A 22,257-nucleotide genomic window follows, 5' to 3' on the forward strand; every position below is an offset into this window, starting at 1 on the left:
TGGCCTTTAATCACTATTGTCAAAATGTATTAATACTTCCCCCTTCTTTCTTAAACAGTGTCATTTTTTAAAAGAAAAATATATTTAAAAATATATATACTAATTGTGGTTTTCTGCCGAATACGGGTCTTGGGCTTTTGCAGAAACTTATTGGTGTTATTCGCAAGAATTTTTTAATCAAGATTTGTCTCGATTACATTTTGTTGTTAAAAGGGCCGAGCCCTTACTAAAATCTTTGTAATTCCTATTCTTAGATTGTTGCAGTTTGCCTGTTCTAGTCATCTGTGGTTGAAATATAACTTGTTTAAAGTGATTCCCTTTTCTTTAATTTTGTTTTTTGTATACGCCCTACCCTCTGTTGTCTACTTTTTTGACTCTGCACTTACCATGGACGGCCCTCTTGGTCGGCCCGCCGAAGTTCCACTGACTCTGCTGCTTGATAAATGTCATGTTTAACACATCACTTTTTGTTTTGCCGTAACCTAACGAGATTTATGATTTGGGGTATTAAACATATGCCCTTCCGTGGTCTGACAACTTCCCACCAGTTTAATTATACCTGCCCTCCTTAGGCGCTGAGCAGCTAAAAATGTATACTCTTTGAGGATCCTTTGTGCCGTGGGTCGATCATTTTTAATTACCTGTGCTGTGATATACATCGTTTTCGTCATTCCTCTGAATATATCATTTCTTTTCGCCACACCAGTCAATTGTCCTGTTGGATACTCAATCTCACGCCGACTTCGGTAGTAGCTTTATCGAATTTCCTTTCTGACATCAATACTTTCCTTTAATCTCTATCCTTTATCCCTACCCTTTTTGTTTACCCGGGCATGCTCGTGTGGTAGGAATTCGCCGAGGGTAATTACTCTGTCGTGAAGCTTTGTACCTTGTGTCTTTGTGCTACTCCTGTGTGTTGTAGATCAGTCGATGATTTCATAACCTTCTTTTAGTTAACTTTATCACTTGTGTTTTGGCCTTCTCCATTCTATGATGTTCATTACAGTGTCAGTGACTCGGTACACCGCTATCACGCAAAGCCCATCAAATTATTAAGGCAATAGGGATGTACTGAAACACTACCGATAGATGTCTCACGTTGTGTACCCGGTATGCGCTTGTTGATCGTCATTTTTTTGTATGTGTTTTTAGTGGAAGTTACCTAGTTAAATGCTGAAGTTAAAGATTTAATACATCGTTACGACAACAAAGACGACAAGAAAATTGTGATGCCTGACTATTGCTGTGTCCCAATGTCCCAAAATCAAGGTCGACCGTATTCATACCATCAACTTCCTAAGCAAGATGCTTTCCGTAAAAAGTGGTTGCATGCGATTCGTAGGCAGGACCTACGAAACAAATATGACTCCTAATATCAAAGTCTGCTCGAAATATTTTACAGTTGAAGATTATGTCATTACTGAAACTGGTAAGTAAGCTAATTAGTACTAATTAGAAATAATTTTATAATAAGGTAGTACATTCTTTAAAGTTAATATGACCTATTTCAATAATTTTAGGCGAAAGACGAAGACTTAAAGAGAACGCTGTACCTTCGATATATTCATGGTGTAGCACCGGTACCTTGGAAATAACTCCGAGAGCAAGAAGATATAGAAGTAGGAAAACAGCCATAACATCGTGTGCGGTGCGGTACCCTGAATCACACAGTGATCTATAATTTGACACTGGAACACCATCAATTTCAGACTTCTTGAACAGGAAATAACTCATTACTTCCAAATTTTAAATTTTTATACCGGTATTTGTCTTATGGTCCGAAACAAGATCCTGAAACTCGTGCGCTACACGGAAATGAAGTTCTGTGGATGTAGCCCCAGGCACTGCTGTCACACCAATGTCGTGCCTTATGTACGCCTATAACCGGAAAAGAAAAGAAAAAAATACCGTATTAGGAATGTTTTCAAAATGCTATTTGTACTTTAAGAATTCAATCTTAACAAAAACACCAAAAGAAGGAGTTGCTGCATTTATTTCTTACTGGTACCTTTCAATCAACTCTTACATTTTTCCGGATACTTTTTCGCCCCTTTTCTTTAATTCTGCTTCCAAATCCGCAATCGTCATTGCACCTATACCATTTCCCGTCTTGTTGAAAACATGAGCAAAATATGGTAACTCCATTTTAATGCAGTTAAAGCAAAAGTTTCGTTTCGATGATCGCAAATGTAGGAATACTCCATATAAGTCTCATGTCAAACAATCGAGCAGCGGAAAGCGCATACCGGGTATTACCATTACGCAGCCTAGCGGACAAGTTTTGCGTGATACATCCCTATACAAGGCAAGAATTTATGCTCCTTGGCTGAGCCAAGACCATCTACAATAATATCAGACCTTAATACAGAAACAACATGGCCGACGCATCGGTTCAATATAAACATGCCTGTGATACGTAAACATAACAGTTTGATTATCGTATTGAGTTGCTAAGCTGTCAATAATAACGAACAGAATACTTTACTTTGGGTAATAGACCAATGCTATCTAGAAGTATTCTACATTTTGATAAGCAATATGGGATAATTCAATATATAAATAATTTCTATGAACTACTATGGTAAAGGAAATAGGTAATATAGGGTTGCATTCTAAAATAACAATCCTGGGGGAATATTTGATGCGTTTCAATTCAGTCAATTAATTAATCAATCAATCAATCACCGATGATCTGAATTTAGGGCTGTCGTCCAAGTGGCAGATTACGTATCAATCGTCTACGTAGTCTTTCCTTGTGATTTCAAAGAAGTTGGAAATTTATCTAATTGGTGTAGACATAGTAGGGGAACCCTTGGTAAATTATTGCAGACCATAATTCTTTTTCCTCTAAATCAATACTTGTTTTGGAAATACATTCATTTGAATGACCTTTCCATTGCCATACGTTTTTAAATACAATAGCCTATCTCGTTATAGAAATTTGTTTGAAACATAACCTTGCCGCGAATTTCAATTCTCTCATAACAATGATTCTAATAATGATTCACCAAACTGCTACATCTGTTTCATTTCAGATAATCAATGGGAGAATCAGTTTGAAGCTCTCTGGTAGCATATGCATTTTCGTATAAAGCACTTTAACACCCAAATCGTTGGCAACGTAAATAAGTACTGTAAGATATCACTTAATTCCTTGACCTCTAATTTAACAAAGATAATATAATCTTCACTAACAGATAAATAAATAGCTTTATCACTTTTTACAACCTCACTTTTAAAATCCTCAAAGGGTATAGTAATTCAGAAACGTACTAGAATTGGCACCAACACAGAATTTTGGCCTTATCCGAAAAAACCCAGTTCATCAAGTACACGGAACACATCCTCTCTATTGACAAATTTATCCTTAAGTGTTTTAATGCACCCTAATAAATTACTTGTAACTTCGAAATCGTCACGATCCATTAAGTACACTTGATCTGAATGTAAGTGCATCTGCTGTAATATGATTCGCACCCAAGCATACAACACGATCGACACATCCTAATATATCAAAATAGTTTTAAAACCAAAATTTCCATAAAAGCATCACTACACTAACGTTTCCTAATCAAACTAAACCAATAGAAATAACTAAACAGGTGCTTCGCACATGCTCATGTTTACATTTGAGCAAACCGATCGGGGCGCCATTTTAGCTAATATCGATAGCTGCATTAAGGTCTGATATATTGTAGTTGGTCTTGGCTGAGCTGACCTACTCTTTGCGTCAAAGAGGTACGGGGGCTGCGGTTCTTCTTTGCTTTATGTCGTGGATTGTTTAGTGTTTCGTGAATTGGGAAGACAATTTTTATCCGTAAGCATCTGATCTTGCGAGCTTTTTTATAGGTTTTTATCTGGAGCTGATTATACGTCTTAATTATTTAAGTTATTTTACGAACTGTTGCAAGAGAGATAATCTGCTGTTTGGTTAATTCTTCCTTGTTCTCATGAAATGAATGCTGGTTTTCTGTTTTAGAATTTTAATCTAATTAAACTGAATCTGGTTTATTTTCTTCTTCTAAGAATGGCACCAAGGTACGAGATGTGTGTTGGCCTGCGGAAAGGCCATAGAACCACGAAAATACGGATGGGAAAAACTAAACAAGATAAGCGTGCAATTAGGCCTGCAAGGCTGAAGGGTGTAAGTTAAAATTTATTTTATACATGCTTTGTGTAACGATCTTTTAACATACTGTTTTGCTGAGAAGTATGATTTTAGTGAGAATATGTTCCAATAGTGGTGAAATAATTGGTTGTAATAAAAAATTGGTAGCATGCAGTTAACCATTGTGATTTGATCAGGTAGTATGTCTTCTTCAAACATTTTACTTCCTATATCAGTGTTCGAAGCTAGCATTTTTTTAAAACAAGAAGGCCTTCCCTGGTTGTGCTAGACTGCATTTTATTTTATATCCTCACTTCTGTCATCATTGTTCTACTACCTCCTTTTAAGACTTCCACTGCAGCCTGCTTTTATAATACAAGAGTTTTATTGCACACAGTTTGCACAGAGCAAGCTTTATCACTAGTACAAAATTTTTATATGTATTCGAGACGCTGTGTAATTTACACAGTTGACTAATGAGTGTTGCGCAAGTCTGTCATGGCCTCTGTCGAGTGGAAGTCCCAAATGTCCCTCTTTTTTTTTCTTAGGTTATGTATCATTTTATTGTATGCAGCAACGCTAAAACTTTGCATAACTCCCACCAGCGTAAATAACATAATCATGGCTGGTGGTGGTGCAAATGGACTCTGCCGTTGCTTGAAGTTTAGGCCCTAGCACAATGAAACGTCACTCCCATAATTCAGGACGGTAGAAATTCAGTAAGACTTACATTACTTTTATAGCATTTTAAGGGTGTAATATGTTGGAAATCTTAAGTGGAATACCTTGTGGAGGAGCGATGTGTTCAGTGCGACAATTGACCCGTATACTGGGGAGCGCGACTTAAGTCGCTCGAGGAAATAACCAGCCAGGTGGGGAGAGCGACTTCAGTCGTACGCTGCTGTTTTATTTTTTCCTCGACTCTCAGCTTAGCCAGAGTTACGAAATTCAGTCCTTGTTATCTGCATGCCCCTGTCTTCAAGTGGTATTTTTAGTAAGTACTTCCGCTTAACAGAAACAGATCAGAGAGAGCTGTATGCCATTCAACATAATTTGCTTCCATGCAAAAGCGCGCTATGTGTTCGCCTCGCATGGGAACTAGGCTAATCAGCTGCGTCCTTGCTATGTGCTTACTCGAATGCTTTAGTGTTTTATGAGACTGGGAACTGTATAGTATATCAGTGTGAAAAGGAGTACTGTAATTTCGGGGAGGAGTGAATTTGAACTTATAGATGCGTTGCACTTCTGTTGTTTCATGAGAGTACTTTTCAGTCATAATTATGTCTTCTAAATGACATCAAATTTAAGAATTACGTGATGACAGCTTGTGTTCACTTGTACATGAAATGTTGGAGTTTAGCGACGAGGACGATGACTTCAGTGACTTCCATTCAGATAGTGAAGATACTTCGTTCTTTGGAGGAGGAGGCACATGTGGTACAGGACAGCATTCTGGTGCTATCGCAGCGAATGGTCGCGGCTATGGAAGTAACACCTCGTGTGACGACAGTGACGATGGAGAGATACAGGCAGATTCAAACTGCAGTGATATGTCAGGGCCTATTACGTGGGTAGAAGATGGACAGAAAGGGAGTAGATTTCCAGCAAAGTTCATTCCTGGAGTAAAAGGACAGTTTATGGATGTAAAGACTCCAGAGAATATTTACGAACTGTTTGTGGACGATACTATCTGTCAGTATATTGCTGAGCAAACTAATATTTATGCGCAACAGAAAATTCGTTGGAAAACACTGGTGCACAAAATGAAACGGTGGAGTAGGGAAAAAGACTGGATACCTACAAATAAGGATGAAATAAAACTTTTATTTGGACTTTTGCTTCTTTAAGGGATTATCCACAAACCTACAATGGGGCATTATTTTTCTCGTAACAAGTTACTAGCCACGCCCATATTTTACGAGACCATGACGGAAAGAGGTTTTTCCTTCTCTTGAAAGGTCTCCATTTTTCTGACAATGAAGCCTACGACGGGCAGATGCCTCCTAAACTACACAAGGTAAAGCCAGTCTTCGATCACTTTGTGAACATGTTTCAACAGGCTTACATTCCGGATGACCAGCTATCCATAGACGAAAGCCTTCTATGGAAAGGTTGCCTTGGTTGGAAGGTATACATTCCAAAGAAAAGGTCCCGGTTCAGAATGGAATCTTACAAAATTTGCGAAGCAAAAACGGGTTACGTGTGGAATATGTTGTGGTACACGGGAAAATCATCTGAACTCAAGAGTGAAGTCCATGGCATTGATTTATCACAGTCTTCGAAGCCGACGAGAAATGTGTGTACTCTGGCAGATAATCTACTGAAACAAGGATATCTTAATAGGAATGGACAACTACTATAGCAGCCCTGAATAATACGACCTGCTAAATGACCTCGATACTGACGCAGTGGGTACAGTAAGAACCAACCGGAAAAATCTCCCTAAGGAACTTATGAGTAAAAAGCTGAAGAAAGGAGAGGTAACTGCTGCTTATCGAAAGAAACTCATGGTTCTAAAATGGAAGGACAAGAGAGATGTTTGCATGCTCAGTAGTATCCACGATGCTGAAATGCGAACTGTCCCTATCAGAGGAAAGGACGAAACCAAAGAGAAACCTGTAGTTTGCATAGACTACAATGATTCTATGGGGGGAGTTGACTTTTCCGATCAGTACGTCGTTACGTACTCCACAGCAAGGAAGCGAATGAAGAAATATTACCAGAAAATTTTCCGGCATCTTCTGGACCTCGTGGTATTCAATTCATTCATCATTTTCTGGCAACATGGAGGAAAATGCAATCGCCTGCAGTTCAGAATTCACCTCATCGATAAAATCCTCGAAAAGTACACAGGTTCAACCCCCGCGAAGCAATGCCTGCCCTTTCAGTTAGACCACTTCCCGCTGCTCCCACAAAGATTCAGTGGTAGGCATTTTCCTGATGTGAATCCACCATCTGGAAGAAGGCAGCATGGTGTGAAGAGGTGCGTGGTGTGTCTGGCTAAAAGAGAGGGATGTGAAACAATCTACAGGTGCAGTGACTGCGACGTCGCTCTCTGTGCAGCTCCGTGTTTCCGTGCTTATCACATGCAAGATGTGTAAAAACAGTGCGTGAGATGTAAACTGTGTGACTAGTGTAAATAATATAATTAGTGAAATCAGTCCTGATGTGTAAATTCATTTTGATAAAGAAGTAATTATTGTGAGAAGACGATTAGAGCCAGGCTACCACTGTAAGTACTTACTCTCAACTTATTACTGCGATTGCAAACCCTGCATGAAATGTATTTCTCTCAACTGCGGTATTTATTTCAGAAATTGTAGATTAGTTAATGATAAAGTCTATTTGCAGTGTATAGGCTTTTAATTTTCCTGAAATTAATATGAAAATATAGATATTCCGAAAAGAAATTTATATTTGTAATATACAGAAATTAGTACGAGAGGTCGTTTTTGCTCCAAAACTAAAACACCCACAAATATTAACAAATAGGCAAAAATCACTTTATATATCAGAATTAGGATATACGTAGCATTTTATTATCAAGTATATCAAAATTTGGAAGGTTTCTTGAATTTATTTGATTATTTTTCGAGTTACGAAAATTCGTCCCCACCAGAACGGAGTTACCGTATCGCGCGCTCCCCAGTTAACGGGTTAAGAACCCACCCGCCATCTCCCAGAAGTAATTTTGCTATTATAACTTAATAGAAGTTATCACGTGCCATAGTCCATCGCCTAACTATGTACTAGCATTTCCATCGGGTGAAACACTATGGGATATGGCGTCACTCCTAGCAATGAAGTAAGTGAATTCCGTTACCAACCCGCGCATAAGAGATACACAACTGCATGGGTGAGTTTCGGGAAGATGTACCGCAGCAACTACTTGTAAAATAAAATAGCATCTCTGCTCCTCAGTCGCGAAAGTTTCTCTCGTAAGCAAGTATGTCTTTTTTTTAATACACTTAACCCTCTTTAGATGTTTACATTTTTTATCTCTTCCACATCTAACTGCTTCAACCTCAGAAAATCTCCTATAATCTCAAACTTACAGGTTAACACTGGTAACAGTAAATTGAAAGAGCAAAATGGCTGGCTATTGCGATTAGGCCTAATGTGATGTTCTCAGTGTCATTCTTCGCTCTCTGTGCTGCAACCATTCTAGTTCTTAGATGAATCCTGAAACTGCTGCACGGGGTTTGTAATGTTACACCTAGTTATCTGAAACTTCTAACTCTGCAAAGGCAGATGTTATTACACTATGTGTGTTCATATTAGTTATAGTTTAGTTTTTATGAGTTTCAAATTTATATTCGAGCGTTGCCTTCCAGTCATAGGCAGCCAATCCCTCTGATAGAGCGAGTTCCAGTGTTGTTTACTGTAACCCTGTGCTACCAGCTGTGTGTTGCATTATGCTCAGTTCTTTTCCCGGTCTTTGTTAGTTCACTCTGTCATTCTTGACAAAGCACCAAAGCCTAATAAATGCGCACACACATATTTAAACACAAACAATTCCAACCAGTTATGAATGGCCACACTAATTACTAGTCTATTTACAAATCTCTCTTTTGTACACACAGTAAAAGGTACAGCCCGCTCGTCTACCTCTGGATGCATAAGCCTCACTTCACTTCCCCAAGTCCAGTCAATCAACTCATACAGCCGCGTAGACAGCTGGATTTGAACACAGCGCCCCTGGCTATAGAGCGTTCCAACCTTAAATTGCAGTACAGCGTAGATGGAGCGCGCTGTTGCGAAATCGAATCGTGAAGATCACGCTCGAGTGTGACTCAAACAGGGCGTCACAGTTTCATATTTTTCGTTTGTAATTTTGTAATTTTAAGTTCATTCATTCATAACTTAATATTTGTAGCATGGTAAAATAAATACAACATACCATAATCACTGGCGTTGCTCTCAGACATTGGACGTACACCTTCTATCCTTTCTGCAAGGCCTGATGTTCCCGCTTTGGATGAACCGGGTTCGGGAGATGAACTTGAAGATGATCCGGACGATGCAGAAAGTCGTATGAAAAACTTTTCATCGTCGACATCGTCCTGTAATTCGTCTGCATTCCACAAATCTCTTTCATTTTTCTTTACTTCGTTCACGTAATTTGCCCAATTTTCTTATGTTTTTATGGCATAAAAATGTTAGTTCAGCATTTGGTACAAAACCATGTTCATTACCCGCGTGGACTAAGGCAAATCACGGTCCTCGGCTTTTCGGTGGCCTAAGTCCCAAACTCACCCCTTCATTGGCGGCCTGTCGTGCAATTTTCACTGTCGTATCCTTCCATTCTTTTGTCACTGTCTGCCCAATATTTACCCACGATTCATCTGTGTAAATTATAGCTTTATTTTGTGCCCTCAATCTTTTTAGCTTTTTTTTTTTTGCGGGAGTTTGCAAAGGACAATGTGTGTGTTCCTTCCTTATAGCATAGATTGTTCTTTAGCTGTGTCACTGACTGCGCTGCTCATATTCATAGCTTTTAAAAATAATCCAGGACACTCATTACAATATTGCGTTCTTTTCCCCTGAGTTTACCTACGGAACGTTTCTTTTTAATTTGACGATCCAGTGTACATCCTTCTGCACTTTTTCTTCGAACTAAGAACCCCCCGCACGAGTACGAACTGACAACTACACAGACTACACAAACACAACAAACACAATCCACTTGTCCTCAAGAACTATACATTTATCACTGATCTTGTCCGGCCCCATGGCTTAAATGATTAGCGTGCTGGCCTTTGGTCCAGAGGGCCACGGGTTTGATTCCCGGTCAGGTCGGGGATTTTAACCTTCATTGGTTAATTCCAATGGCTCAGGGGCTGGGTATGTGTGCCGTCTTAAGCATTATAATTCAACACATGTAGGGCCACATTCTTATAGACGCGCAGGTCGCCTATGCGGCGTCAACTCGAAAGACCTGCACTCGGCCTCTTCGGAGGCCACACATCATTAAATATTCTTGATATATATATCACTGATCTTTATTTAATGAATCTAATAATGCGATTAAATGGACACCACTGCACACGGTTGTCAGTATATTTAAAAGCTCAGCCAGCCGAGTCACTCGTGAAACGTAAACAAACGAGACGTTCTCCCTGTCATAAATTAAGAGATAACGAGATAAGGACTTGAGGTATAATTTAAAAATAACTTCCATATCCGAAGACCGTTTGCTTTGCTTTAAACACGCCATGATCCTTCTGCAATTTTTCTTCGAAATTAGATCCCCACGCACGAGCACGAACTCACCAACCACACAAACGAAATACACTTTCCCTCAAGAATTGTACATATGTCACTGATATGTATTTAATCACTATTATACATACTACTGACGAAATGAGCACTGACCTGCATTCGACTGTCTGGAAATGTTAAAAGCGCATGTTTGGGAGATCATTACCGGTACTTCAGCCAGCCAGCCGAGTCACGCGCGAAACCAAAATTTAAGGAGATATTCTTCCTGTCACAAATTAAGAACTAAGCAAGATAAGAACTTCGGGATTGTTTCAAAAATAACTTCCATATCTGAAGACCATTTGCCTCGCTTTGACCCCCCATGCAAATTCAATAGGAAAGACGCTGGCCAGCGACTGACTTTTTCGTGCCTGCACATAAAATTCCCTGAACATGACTGAAAATAAACGCATACACTGCATTTTGTTATCATTTAAATTTAAAAATAAACTTATCTACATCGAGCTGAAGTATTCCTTTACCAGCAGTGAAAAAACGAGGAAAATTAAGAATATAAAATAGGAGTTGTGACATGATAAGTTCTATGCAATGAAGATTTTGCATTTGGCGAAACTTTCCATTATATTACCATTTTCACACTAATTTTTTTTTTTTTTTTACATTTTTGTTGTTTAACGGCATCAAATGCGCCTTGAAATTCTGTACATAACATGATATTCACCCATTTTGACCGATAACATTCTGATTTACGGATATTTGGCAAACCCGCTGCATTAGAGTAGGACAGCGCTATCCGCAAAACATGGGAGAAGGAAAGAGACGGAATTATCCCATTACTGCTGTACTCCAATTTAAGGTTGGAACGCTCTATATACAACACACGACGACTGTTCGACTCCAATGTTAGTCCAGTACTTCACACAGTCACATGAAGTGAACAATCAGCAACAGTATCCAACAGCAGGACGATACAACGGTGATTGTTAATACCCGTCCAATTATCCTCACACACGATAACTGATTCAATCGCTGATTCACGGCGGTCTCAGTCCACAGAAGTACACCCACACAGTACTCTAAGGCAGTACACAGTCTTCTATCCCATACACAGTCTACCATGCAGCTACTCTGTGAACACTCCAACACCACAACAGCTCGCTCGCAGCGGCCATGTATTTATACCTTGGTGTTAGGCCACTAGAACATTCAGGGATCGAACCTTCCCGTCATATCTTCCAGAAATCGCACAGAGAAACTAGATGAAGAGAACAATAGGAGAAGGGCCGTGGCATGTCCTTGGGCAGGCTGGGAAGGTCCCCGAGCTGGCTTAGTCATCCCCTTTCTGGTAATACCGAAGGGGCTCCGACAAGACTGACGGTTGCTTGAGCACGTGACAGTATGTATACAAGACAAAGTTTTAGGAATAATTATAACAAACTATATATAATAATAAAAATTAAGGTTATGATCTTCTTGTCACAATATGACGTCTTAACCTTCTAGCGCTAGCACTCGATCGTGAGGCGGCATTTTGACCGCCCATTTTTAGTTGTAGTTTTTACGAATTTTTTTGTGAATGAATAATGGACAATATAGTTGATGTACACACATTTAAATGCTTAAAATAACTTTATTCACCCACATTATACGAAAGGGTACTGATGAACCTTTAAACGTAAAAGAAAGAAGGTTGTACTACTGTTGTCCACAATGCACAATACTGACGAGACCAACCAAGAAACAAGGAAACCTCTGCAAATGACTGATTATAATTCTACTAAAGGTGTGGACACAGTGGACTTGAGCTTGAGATGCGCTACCTCTAGAAGAACACAAAAATGGCCGATGGCTGCCTTTTCTCCGCTTACTTGATGTTGCTGGAATAAATTCGTTGGAGATATTCCAAGCGTATCACCCTAACGACACCACTGTAAAGGAGAAATACACCTTCAACTTAGAGATCATTCAAAACTTTGGTGCCCTCCTAAAGAACTGTATATTTTCTTGGAAAAGTACAGGGAACAACAGCTTTACTTATGCTATTTCAAAATTTTTACGCAAGTGCCGGAACTTCATCAAACAGGCAACCTATTTGCTATTGATGTGGATCTAAAAAAAATAAAAAATAAAAACACCTCTGGTGTGTCACAAATGCACGAGATATGTGTGCAAAACTCATTCGTTGCTTCAAGTAACCTGTAACATTTGCGACGAAGGTTTGGAGGACAATGACACACAGGGTTTAACTTACTTCATGAAAGTGCATCGTACCTGATTTAAATTCAAAATGTTTGTGTTCAGTGATGCTTTCTCAAATTAGAGACTGATTTCAGTTCCTTACTTTTTAAATATTTATCCTTTCTGTTCAAGATAATTTTTGTGACCGACTGGTGAATTTTGGGAATTGTTTTTTATTTATTTCGTTTTCGAATTTGCAAATTTTAGTGACCACAGAAATGAAGGTTTTATCATCCTGGCATGCATATTTATACTTCAGGAACTAAATGCTTATTTTCTGTCACAAATTTAGGAGGAATCTCCTTTTTATTTCTTCTCAGGGTGCCTAGAAATGTCAGACCTACTCCCAATAAGTACTCGGCAAGTGGGTAACTGCTAAAATAGTTATCATTAGTTACGTTCAGATTTGTACATTTTATTGGTTCAGTCAATCTTTGTTGGAGGTTACGTAAGGCCTGGGCCCTTGCTTCCCACAATATATCTCCACGTTGTAAGTGCAGAATGTATGAAAGTCGCACAACGCATACATTTTCAGGCCTATTTTGCTGGCTTTTTGGCCATGTATTGGATAAAACCGCAATGACCCCGGTATGTTACCGGCATTTCATCCACTGTCAAATTCTCTAGGATTATATGAACGCTGGCAGTTGGCAACAAATTTAGTAAATAGTTCCCGTGTAGGGACCAGCTTGTCGTAAGCTGAATGTTCAATTCTTGTTTTCACATCATCATCAAAGCGAAGGCTCTTCAACGATTTTCACTGAAATTGGCATGCAGAATTGTTATTCCAGTCCCGTTATCAGTGAAAAGTTCTGACAAATTAGTTTGGTTTGCCCTTTTTACAGCTGTCAAAAACAGAGCACCTAAAACAGCTAATATTTCTGATCTTGTAGTGTCTCTGTAGTCCCTCTCCTGACCTTGAGCATGTTCCACTCTTTTCATAGCAATGAAAATATTTGTATATATGACAATACCATCAATCATGTCCTCACTTATAATTTGAAGAAAGCATTCCTGTCTAGTTTTGCACTGGCAAGCAGGTCCCTTGGGGTCAGGGGAATTGTTTTTTATTTATTTCGTTTTCGATTTTGCTGCAACAGGTTTATTTACCCACAACGTTTCACCATCCTTTGCAATGAAATAGCGAACCCTGTTGATGTCATAGTTGTCCTCTTAATCAGGGCTGTCTACATCCTCTTCAGAATCACTGCTGTGCGTGTCTTCTTCAATTTGTTGTGGCTTAAAATTTGTCATCTAGAAGGTCGATTTTGTTATCTTCTCCATCTTCGCCTACGTCCTCTAGATCTTGGAGAATTTATAGAATGTCGTCAGGTTGGCAGTATCGGGCCTTGAGAGAAAGACATTTATTTTGTACGGTAGGAATGTTTTGTTTGAATAGGCCTACGTCTGAGATTTGAAATATATATCCTCATTAGGCTAAGTACACAATTAGTAATTACTTAAAATACTCTAGTAAACTTAAAATATGTGCTTTCATTTTTGGTTATTACGTTAGAGAAGCCCTCGATCTTCTGTTCCACGCGCGCTCGCAAGGCGGTTTTGTGGCCGTCCGTGCGGCCCTCCGTGACCAGGACTATTTCGACACTGACTTCCTATGAGCCGCAGCAAGTTGAAGGCCAAATGTGAACGGCATCTAGTGGTAAGATAGCCAGCTAGAGAATACTCTTGGTCCCCCCATAGTTTCTCAGATCCATTTACATGTACCACGATTTTTTCCAAATTGGCGGCCAATTTGCTGCCAACACGAGCGCTAGAAGGCTAAAGTTGATTTAGGACCTGAGGCAAAAAAGTAAAAAGGAGAAAATTATTTGAGACTCACCTCTGATGTCTGATGTGGAACAAGCACTGACTTGGTGGAGGAAGCAGACGGTGTGAAGAAAGGAGGAGAGCAAGGGAAGTGAAGAGAAGAAGGGGTGTCTTAAGGTGGGGCTGAAGGATGGGGAAAGAAAGACTGCTGTTGAGAGGGGAATTTAAAGAGATAAAAAAAAAAAATTATTTTTTTATCTGAGGCATGATTACTAAATATAGGAATTAAAAGGTCAAATAAAATGTTTTTCTCTGAAATTTCAATTAGATTGAAGTTAGGATTGAAAAACTGTTCCAGATGGATAAAGCATTTTTCTGGGAAATCAGACGAATCATGGAGGAAGAAATTTGTGTTCAGGTTAGCATTAGCTATGACTCCGTGCATGCTGTTAAAGTAAAGTTAAAAAGCTCAACGATGGTCTCCCTCAAGGATCTGTGCTCTCTCCATTGCTGTAATATGTTCATTGCCGATATACCCCGTACTACATCACGCCAATTCGCTTACGCGGATGACCTAGCAATAGTTAGTCAGCAATCCAATGTGAATGAAATAGAAGCAATTCTGAACAGAGGCCTTGTCATTTTGAGTGAGTACTTTGATAATTGTTTGATACCTAGCACCAGCAAAACGGAAACCTGTCTCTTTTGAGTGAGTACTTTGATAATTGTTTGATACCTAGCACCAGCAAAACGGAAACCTGTCTCTTTCACCTTAATAACAGGCAGGCGGACGTTACTTTGAATGTTTCCCTCGACAACTCTCCCCTACCACACAATTCTAACCCCAAGTACCTTGGAGTAACTCTTGATCAGACGCTATCCTTCAGGAAACATTTAATGAATACCGCTGCTAAACTGAAGACCAGGAACAATATCATTCAGAAACTTGCAGGTTCTACATGGGGAGCATCAGCATCCACTCTTACGTCGTCAGCACTGGGACTGGTATACTCTACAGCCGAGTATTGTTCTTCTGTTTGGTTGAATAGCCCTTATGTTAAGAATATTGATGATGATCTGAATCAGACGATGCGCATTGTCAGCGGCGCAGTCAGATCTACTCCTCTTTTCTGGTTGCCAGTCTTGAGTCACATAACACCTCCAGGCGTCAAGATCTCCACCCATTCAGACTGCAAGGAAACTCATTAATAGGAACTTTAACGGTTCTGATGAATGGCAATTGGAGTGGACCAACTCAGCTCCAGATGAATGGCAGACCCTCTTTAGTCTCCAACACCCACCACCTGGTTTTAATCTCCCCAGAAGAACCTGGGTTCTTCTCAACAGAGTCCGTACCAATCGTGGGCGATGTGGGTCATTGTTGCATATGTGGGGTATGCGCTCCTCCCCTGAGTGCAACTGCGGTGAGAAGAAACAGACCCTCCGTCATATTGTCACCGAATGTCCTAGGAGGTCATACTCCGGTCAGCTAAAGGAGTTTGTGTGTGCTTCTGACGGGGTTGTACAATGGTTGGACAGCTTGGATTTAAGTTTATGAACTGTTTTAGAGATTGGTTGATTGTTTAAGGTGTTATATTGTTTGTTATATTTTTGAATATTTGTATGTAGAGTTATGTACTAGCTAAATAAATAATAAATAACTTGCATTTCCACGAAATTTGTGTGTGGTGCTTTCTGCATTTACTGACGGAGGGGGGAAAAAATTGATAGAATGGCGTCATGTCTGGGTCATCTGCAGCAGTACCACGGTTCAGTATCATGGAACGAAATGTGGTGTCACCATTTCAAGCCCGAGAGCAAGTGGCAAAGCCAACAATGGAATCACAATTCTCCCCTGTCAAAGAAATCTAAAGCTGTTCATACAAGTTCCGGTAAAGTCATGATGACTTACTTTGACTGCAGGGGCCCTCTGCTTGTCGACTTCCTTGACAGTGGAACCACAATCATTGCACAGCGCTATGAAAATACTTTGCAGAAACTGTGACGCGCCATAAACTCAAAACGCCGTGGAATGCTGTTGGAAAGAGTCCTGTTGCATGATAACGCTTGCCCCCATACTTCCGATCAGGCTAAGGCTAAGCTTCAGCGATTTGATTGGAAAACATTTCAGCATTCTCTGTTCAGCCCGGATCTTTCACCTTGTGATTTTCACTTTTTTGGCGATCTGAAGAAAGCCATTTGTGGACGTCTGTTTCATTCGGATGAGGAAGTGCAAGAGTGGTTGCGGTTGTGGATCCGTCAGCAACCTTCCTCTTTTTAAAAAACTGTAATTGATCGTCTTGTCTTCCAGTGGGGTGAATGTATTAACACTTCTGGTAATTACTTTGGAATAACAACCGTTCCATAGTCACGTTGCAGGTGTTCGGTTTTCCCTTATATTTATCTCATGGAAACATTTCACTCAACCAGATCTCTTGGCCATATATCACTTGCCACAGCTTTATCCCATCTGGTCCTCAACAATTTTATAATCATCTTCACAATTTTCCTTGTTGAAATGGACCGATGGCCATGTGTTTTTATGCCATAAGACAATGATAAAATCTATCGCCAGTTAATGGTAACATGATTGAACAATATTTCCATGTCAGCAATGCTCGACATTGACATGGACTAAGCAACAAAAAGTCTAAATTCATCTAAATTAACAATTTCTCTTATTATAGTCGTCCTGTGGGTGGGGGCAGTAGAATAACACCCACGGTATCTCGTGCCTGTCCTGAAAGTCAATGAAAAGGGGCCCCAGGGCCTCTGAACTTTTGAGCGTGGGTTGGATACCACGGGACCCTGAGCTGAATGGAAGAAATACTCGTCCACTTGTGCAAGGCTCCTCACTTTCACCTATCCTACCCGACCTCCCTTGGTCAACTCTTGTTCTTCTCCAACTCTGATGCTGTTAGGTTTCTGAGGGCTAGGGTGTCTTTCATTTTCACGCCCTTCATGGCCCTTGTCTTACTTTGGCGATACCTTCATTTTTCGAAGCGTCGGATCCCTTCCATTATTCTCTCTGATCAATGTTACATGGAGGATGGTCGCATAGTTGTACTTCCTCTTAAAACAATAATCACCACTACCAGCTCAACATACACTCCTGACACTCTCGATCACAGATTGCATTACTGAAACGTTCAACCCCTTCTCATTCAAGAAGACCCTCATTACACAAAGAAGTATGATTCCAATTGCTCATCTCCTTGCATGCCCTGAAGTTAGTGGATACCTCCTATTCTTCGACTCCTAGCTCGATCTTTAACATGGATGCTATAGCCCTTTACTTAAGATGACGCCTATAACTAAACACAAATGAGCTATCTACAACAAACTAAAATCTGGTGGTCTCACATAAAACAATCCTTATTTAAATTAATAGCATAAAGAACAAGAATCGCTCTCTCTTAAACTTGCATTTCCAGTCCCAGTCTGGTTAATAAAATAGACTGCCGTGATATGGCGTAAACACTTTGTAATTACATATTTACAAATTGGCTGCAAAAATTATTTTCTGTACTGCTTTTCCCACATCTGCGTTGCACATGTGCATTTCACCCTGTTCACGGCCGGATGCCTTTCCTGATGCCAACCCTATATGGAGGGATGTAATCACTATTGCATGTTTATGTTGTGGTTGGTAGTGTAGTGTGTTGTCTGAATGTGAAGAGGAAAGTGTAGGGACAAACACAAACACCCAGTACCTGGGCCTGAAGAATTAACCAGAGGCGATTAAAATCCCCAACCCAGCCGGGAATCGAACTTGGGACCCTCTGAACCGAAGGCCTGAACGCTGACTATTCAGCCAATGAGTTGAACAAATTGGCTGACAAAACTAAGCTTTCATATTTAGTTGATCAGATCTGTTTCCTTGTTACGACGTGTGAGCCCCATTATGAACTATCCTTAGGAAGTTACACCCCTGTGGGTGGGGGACGCAGACGAAGAATACACCCATGGTATCCCCTGTCTATCGTCATCGGCGACTAAAAGGGGTGATCATAATTAGAACAACGAGACTACTTTTAATTAGTACCATCACGCAGGGAACACCATGGGTCGCTTTTATTTCCGCATAGTACCACTATGTTAGGTACAAAATAGGTTTGTGATAAGAAGCGACAGTGTGTGGCTCAGGATGCATTTTACAGTACCTTTGATTCATACCCTTATATGAGCAACACCATGGGATGAGCGACTTCATGGTTCTGCCTTGCCTGTGCTTATTACCCACGATGTGAGGAACACCACGGGATAGTGCGGGTCACTGCTTTTAGTCCACTTACGTGAGGAACGCCAGAGGTTTGCGTTGCCTGTAAATAGCGCCGCAGTGTGCAAAACACCATAAGTCTGTGTTACATGTGCGAATTTCATTACCTGTGAGTGGAATACTACGAGTCTACGCTACTTTTGATTAGTACCGCAACATGACAAATAGCATGATTTATAACTCCAATTCTTTAAACAGAACTGATATATTTTCAAGATCAGGCGTATGCCGTTTTAAATGCAATACCTGTAATTTTTCTTACATAGGACAAACAGCATGCAACTTCAAAATTAGATATTCAGAACACGTTAACGCGATAAAATACAGTACATTTTCAGCAATAGGGCAACACATGCAGGACGAAAAACGCCATTTCACTATGTTACACCAAGATATTGAAATTATCAGTACCCTAAATAAAGGCCCTCTTTTTGATATCACTGAAAATTGTTTAATACACCTTGATCAATTTTTTATTCCTAACCAACACCTTAATGACTTGTCTGAAAAACCAAACATCTGTTTTGACTTCCTTATCTTATAGTTTTCAAAAACTTCAAGTTGACAAGTAGGCAGTCGATCTTCCATGTTATACAGAACACCTTCTCGCACTACTTGCCCCTACCACAATACCCCCCTGATCCACCTTAGACAACTCTTCTAACGTTCCTTTTTCTATAGATATCAAATCCATATCAATACTGGTAAGTTCATATCCTACAATATACTCTAGGAGTTTTTATATATATCACTAGGGGCCGTATTTTTTGGTAATAGCGATATGCATGAAGTGTTTTTCATATCTTTTTTTCTTGCCTATATTTGACCTTGTAGGTACCGTACCGTAACGTATTTTAGTGAAATGAACTCTAGATATGACCGAGCTCGATAGCTGCAGTCGCTTAAGTGCAGCCAGTATCCAGTAATCGGGAGATAGTGGGTTCGAGCCCCACTGTCGGCAGCCCTGAAAATGGTTTTCCGTGGTTTCCCATTTTCACACTAGGCAAATGCCGGGGCTGTACCTTAAGGCCACGGCTGCTTCATTCCAATTCCTAGGCTTTCCTATCCCTTCGTCGTCGTAAGACATATCTGTGTCGGTGCAACGTAAAGCAAATAGAAAAAAAACTCGTGATATATCGCGAAATGTGATTTATTACGCGAATTGCACAAATAATCACGAAATATACCCCACTTGGTACAAAAAATGCGAAATCGTACCGGAAAAGATCTCCAATAAACGTTTAAATGCTTCTGAAAACTTGACTATTGTAGTTTCCTTCTCAGTTGATTGATAGCGCTGTATATTCTCGACGCAAATGCACACAAAGCGATGAGTCCTGTGTATCGGAAGTATGTGTGTTCAGTTCCGTGATCTCTAAGGCAATCATTAAAAATCTATATCTGTTATAGATTACAGCAAATGTCGTGGTCGTAGCAAGATGGTTGTAGATACAGCAGTGCGCATTATACTCTTTCGCAGTGAAAGTTCGCCACTTATAAACCTTTATCAGCAAATGTCCGGCATTTAAGTACAAAAATGCTGAAAAGTAAAGTCACAACAGTCTCTTCAAGGGCCGAGGAATACAACAGTGAGGAGTTCTATGTATGTGATGCTGCAAGAAAGATTCTAATGTGCAGGGGTAGAAGAAAATAGAAATAATTCAGTAGCCAGACCCTTTTTATCAGGAGCCAGCACATTTTTTGCAAATATACATTATGAACACCACAGGTTAGACTAGGATCAAGCTACGTATTATTTTTGAAACGTGGCCTTAAGTAGTATAGTCTCAGTTCATACAAGAATGGAAATTTATATGTTAAGAGATACTAACCCAAATAATCACCGGTCACCTTCAAGGTCAGCGTCTTTTAAAATTACACTACATGTGCCTGTTTGATTTCTCACCAGTAACATTCAACTTGTTTTACAATGCAAACAAACCTTCGAAATCAGTATAGGGTTCGGTTTTTTTTTTTTTTTTTTCAGTATAAGATGTCATGAACAATGCATTCTTATGCTGTAACATATTAGCATTCATTTTCTTGACGCACCTCGCTTAAAGTACATATTCGGGATTTTTCATGAAACTTTCAGACTCCTGCCGGCCCCGCGGTGTAGTGGTAGCGTGCCTGCCTCTTACCCGGAAGCCCCGGATTCGATTCCCGGCCAGGTTACGGATGTTGACGTGGATCTGAGGGGTGGTTCGAGGTCCACTCAGCCTACATGATTACAATTGAGGAGCTATCTGACGGTGAGATGGCGGCCTCCGCCAAGAAAGCCAAGGATAACGGCCGAGAGGATTCGCCGTGCTGACCGCACGACACCTCATAATCTGCAGGCCTCCGGGCTGATCAGCGATCGCTTGGTAGGCCAAGGCCCTTTGGGGCTGTTACACCATTTTCAGCCTCCTGACACTTCGAGTGAGGATAGGATTTTTCGTATGTTTTAAACGTTTCCAATTTAAATGGTCCTGAAAATTCGGATACACCTTTGGAATGTTTATCGGCAATACTACGAAAGTTACTGCATAATTTACACTGTGTATCATTCTCATACTTCTCTGAATCAGTAACATTCAGCTTGCGTAACAATGTAACCAAACCTTCAAAATCAGTCTAGGGTCTGTTATTTTTTTGCAATATGATAAGTTGCCATGTACAATGCATTCATATGCTGTGACATCAGCATTAATTTTCTTTACGCACTTCGCTGAAATTTCCGTTTGCCTGAAAATTGAAATTTTCACGTATTTTTGATTTCAAGCTGGTCATTGTCGTCCTGAACTCTACAGTCGGCACTTCCATCAAGTGTTTTCTCACATTCACTCCCTTCTGTATCACTTTGTGTTACATTTACGGGCCCTACTTACGAAGAAATCTGAAAGAGTACACTGTTATAGTGATGGGTCGTTCATGAACGAACTGACTCTTTTGAACGACTCACTGGAGAGAGCTAGCTCTCTCAATGAGAGTCGACTCTTGTAAGAGGTAGCTCCCTCCTTGCTCCTTGAGAGCTAGCACGAGCCGACTCTTTTATCAACAGCTAGTCGTTCAATTACGAGTCGACTCTTGTATGAGCTAGCTCCCTCTTTGCTCCCTGAGAGCTAGCACGAGCCGACTCTTTTGTCAGCAGCGACTCCAAGAAAGAGCTAGCTCGTCACATCGACTCTCGTTCATTTCTAGCCAATGCCATGCCTCAGATAATCACGTGACGTACTGAAGCCGCTTTCTTTTTTATAGGCTGCCCAGTCTAGCCCAGGGGGGTGAAACTCTAATAGGGCTTTTGGTTCCAATCTGTAGCTAGCTTCAGGTAGTTTCAGTCTCTTTTTCTAGATGGCGCTGGAGGTCATTCATAACGTGTAAATAGTTATATACACGTTCTGTAGATGGCACGCAAGGAAGCATGAAATGGGCGTTGTTAATAATTAAAGGCAGTTTGTCTCGAAGTGAAGTATTTAAAGTATTTCAAGTCTAACCTCAATCAGTGGGCACTTCTCACAAATTAATTAGTCATAAAACGTCAATTGTGGAGATAATATTGCTGAATTGCATCGAATTCGACTTTACCCAATCGATTAACCTTGTTCGAACTTATATCGATTTTAATCGATAGTTCCCATGATGCTACAGTACTTGTGTTGTT

General features: G+C 40.2%; 1 protein-coding gene across 1 annotated transcript in view; it reads left to right on the plus strand.

Annotated features, from left to right (window-relative positions):
- Positions 1-3,703: 3,703 nt before the first annotated feature.
- RpL36 (ribosomal protein L36) overlaps positions 3,704-22,257 on the plus strand; it is a 57,354-nt gene continuing 38,800 nt past the window's right edge. The window contains exons 1-2 of the mRNA XM_067137137.2: positions 3,704-3,817; positions 4,027-4,144. Of these exons, the coding sequence (XP_066993238.1) occupies positions 4,028-4,144 (117 nt within the window). The 5' untranslated portion in view covers positions 3,704-3,817; position 4,027. The remainder of the gene's footprint in view (positions 3,818-4,026; positions 4,145-22,257) is intronic.

Source organism: Anabrus simplex, chromosome 1 (assembly GCF_040414725.1).
Source record: "Anabrus simplex isolate iqAnaSimp1 chromosome 1, ASM4041472v1, whole genome shotgun sequence".
NCBI classification, from domain to species: Eukaryota; Metazoa; Arthropoda; class Insecta; order Orthoptera; family Tettigoniidae; genus Anabrus; species Anabrus simplex.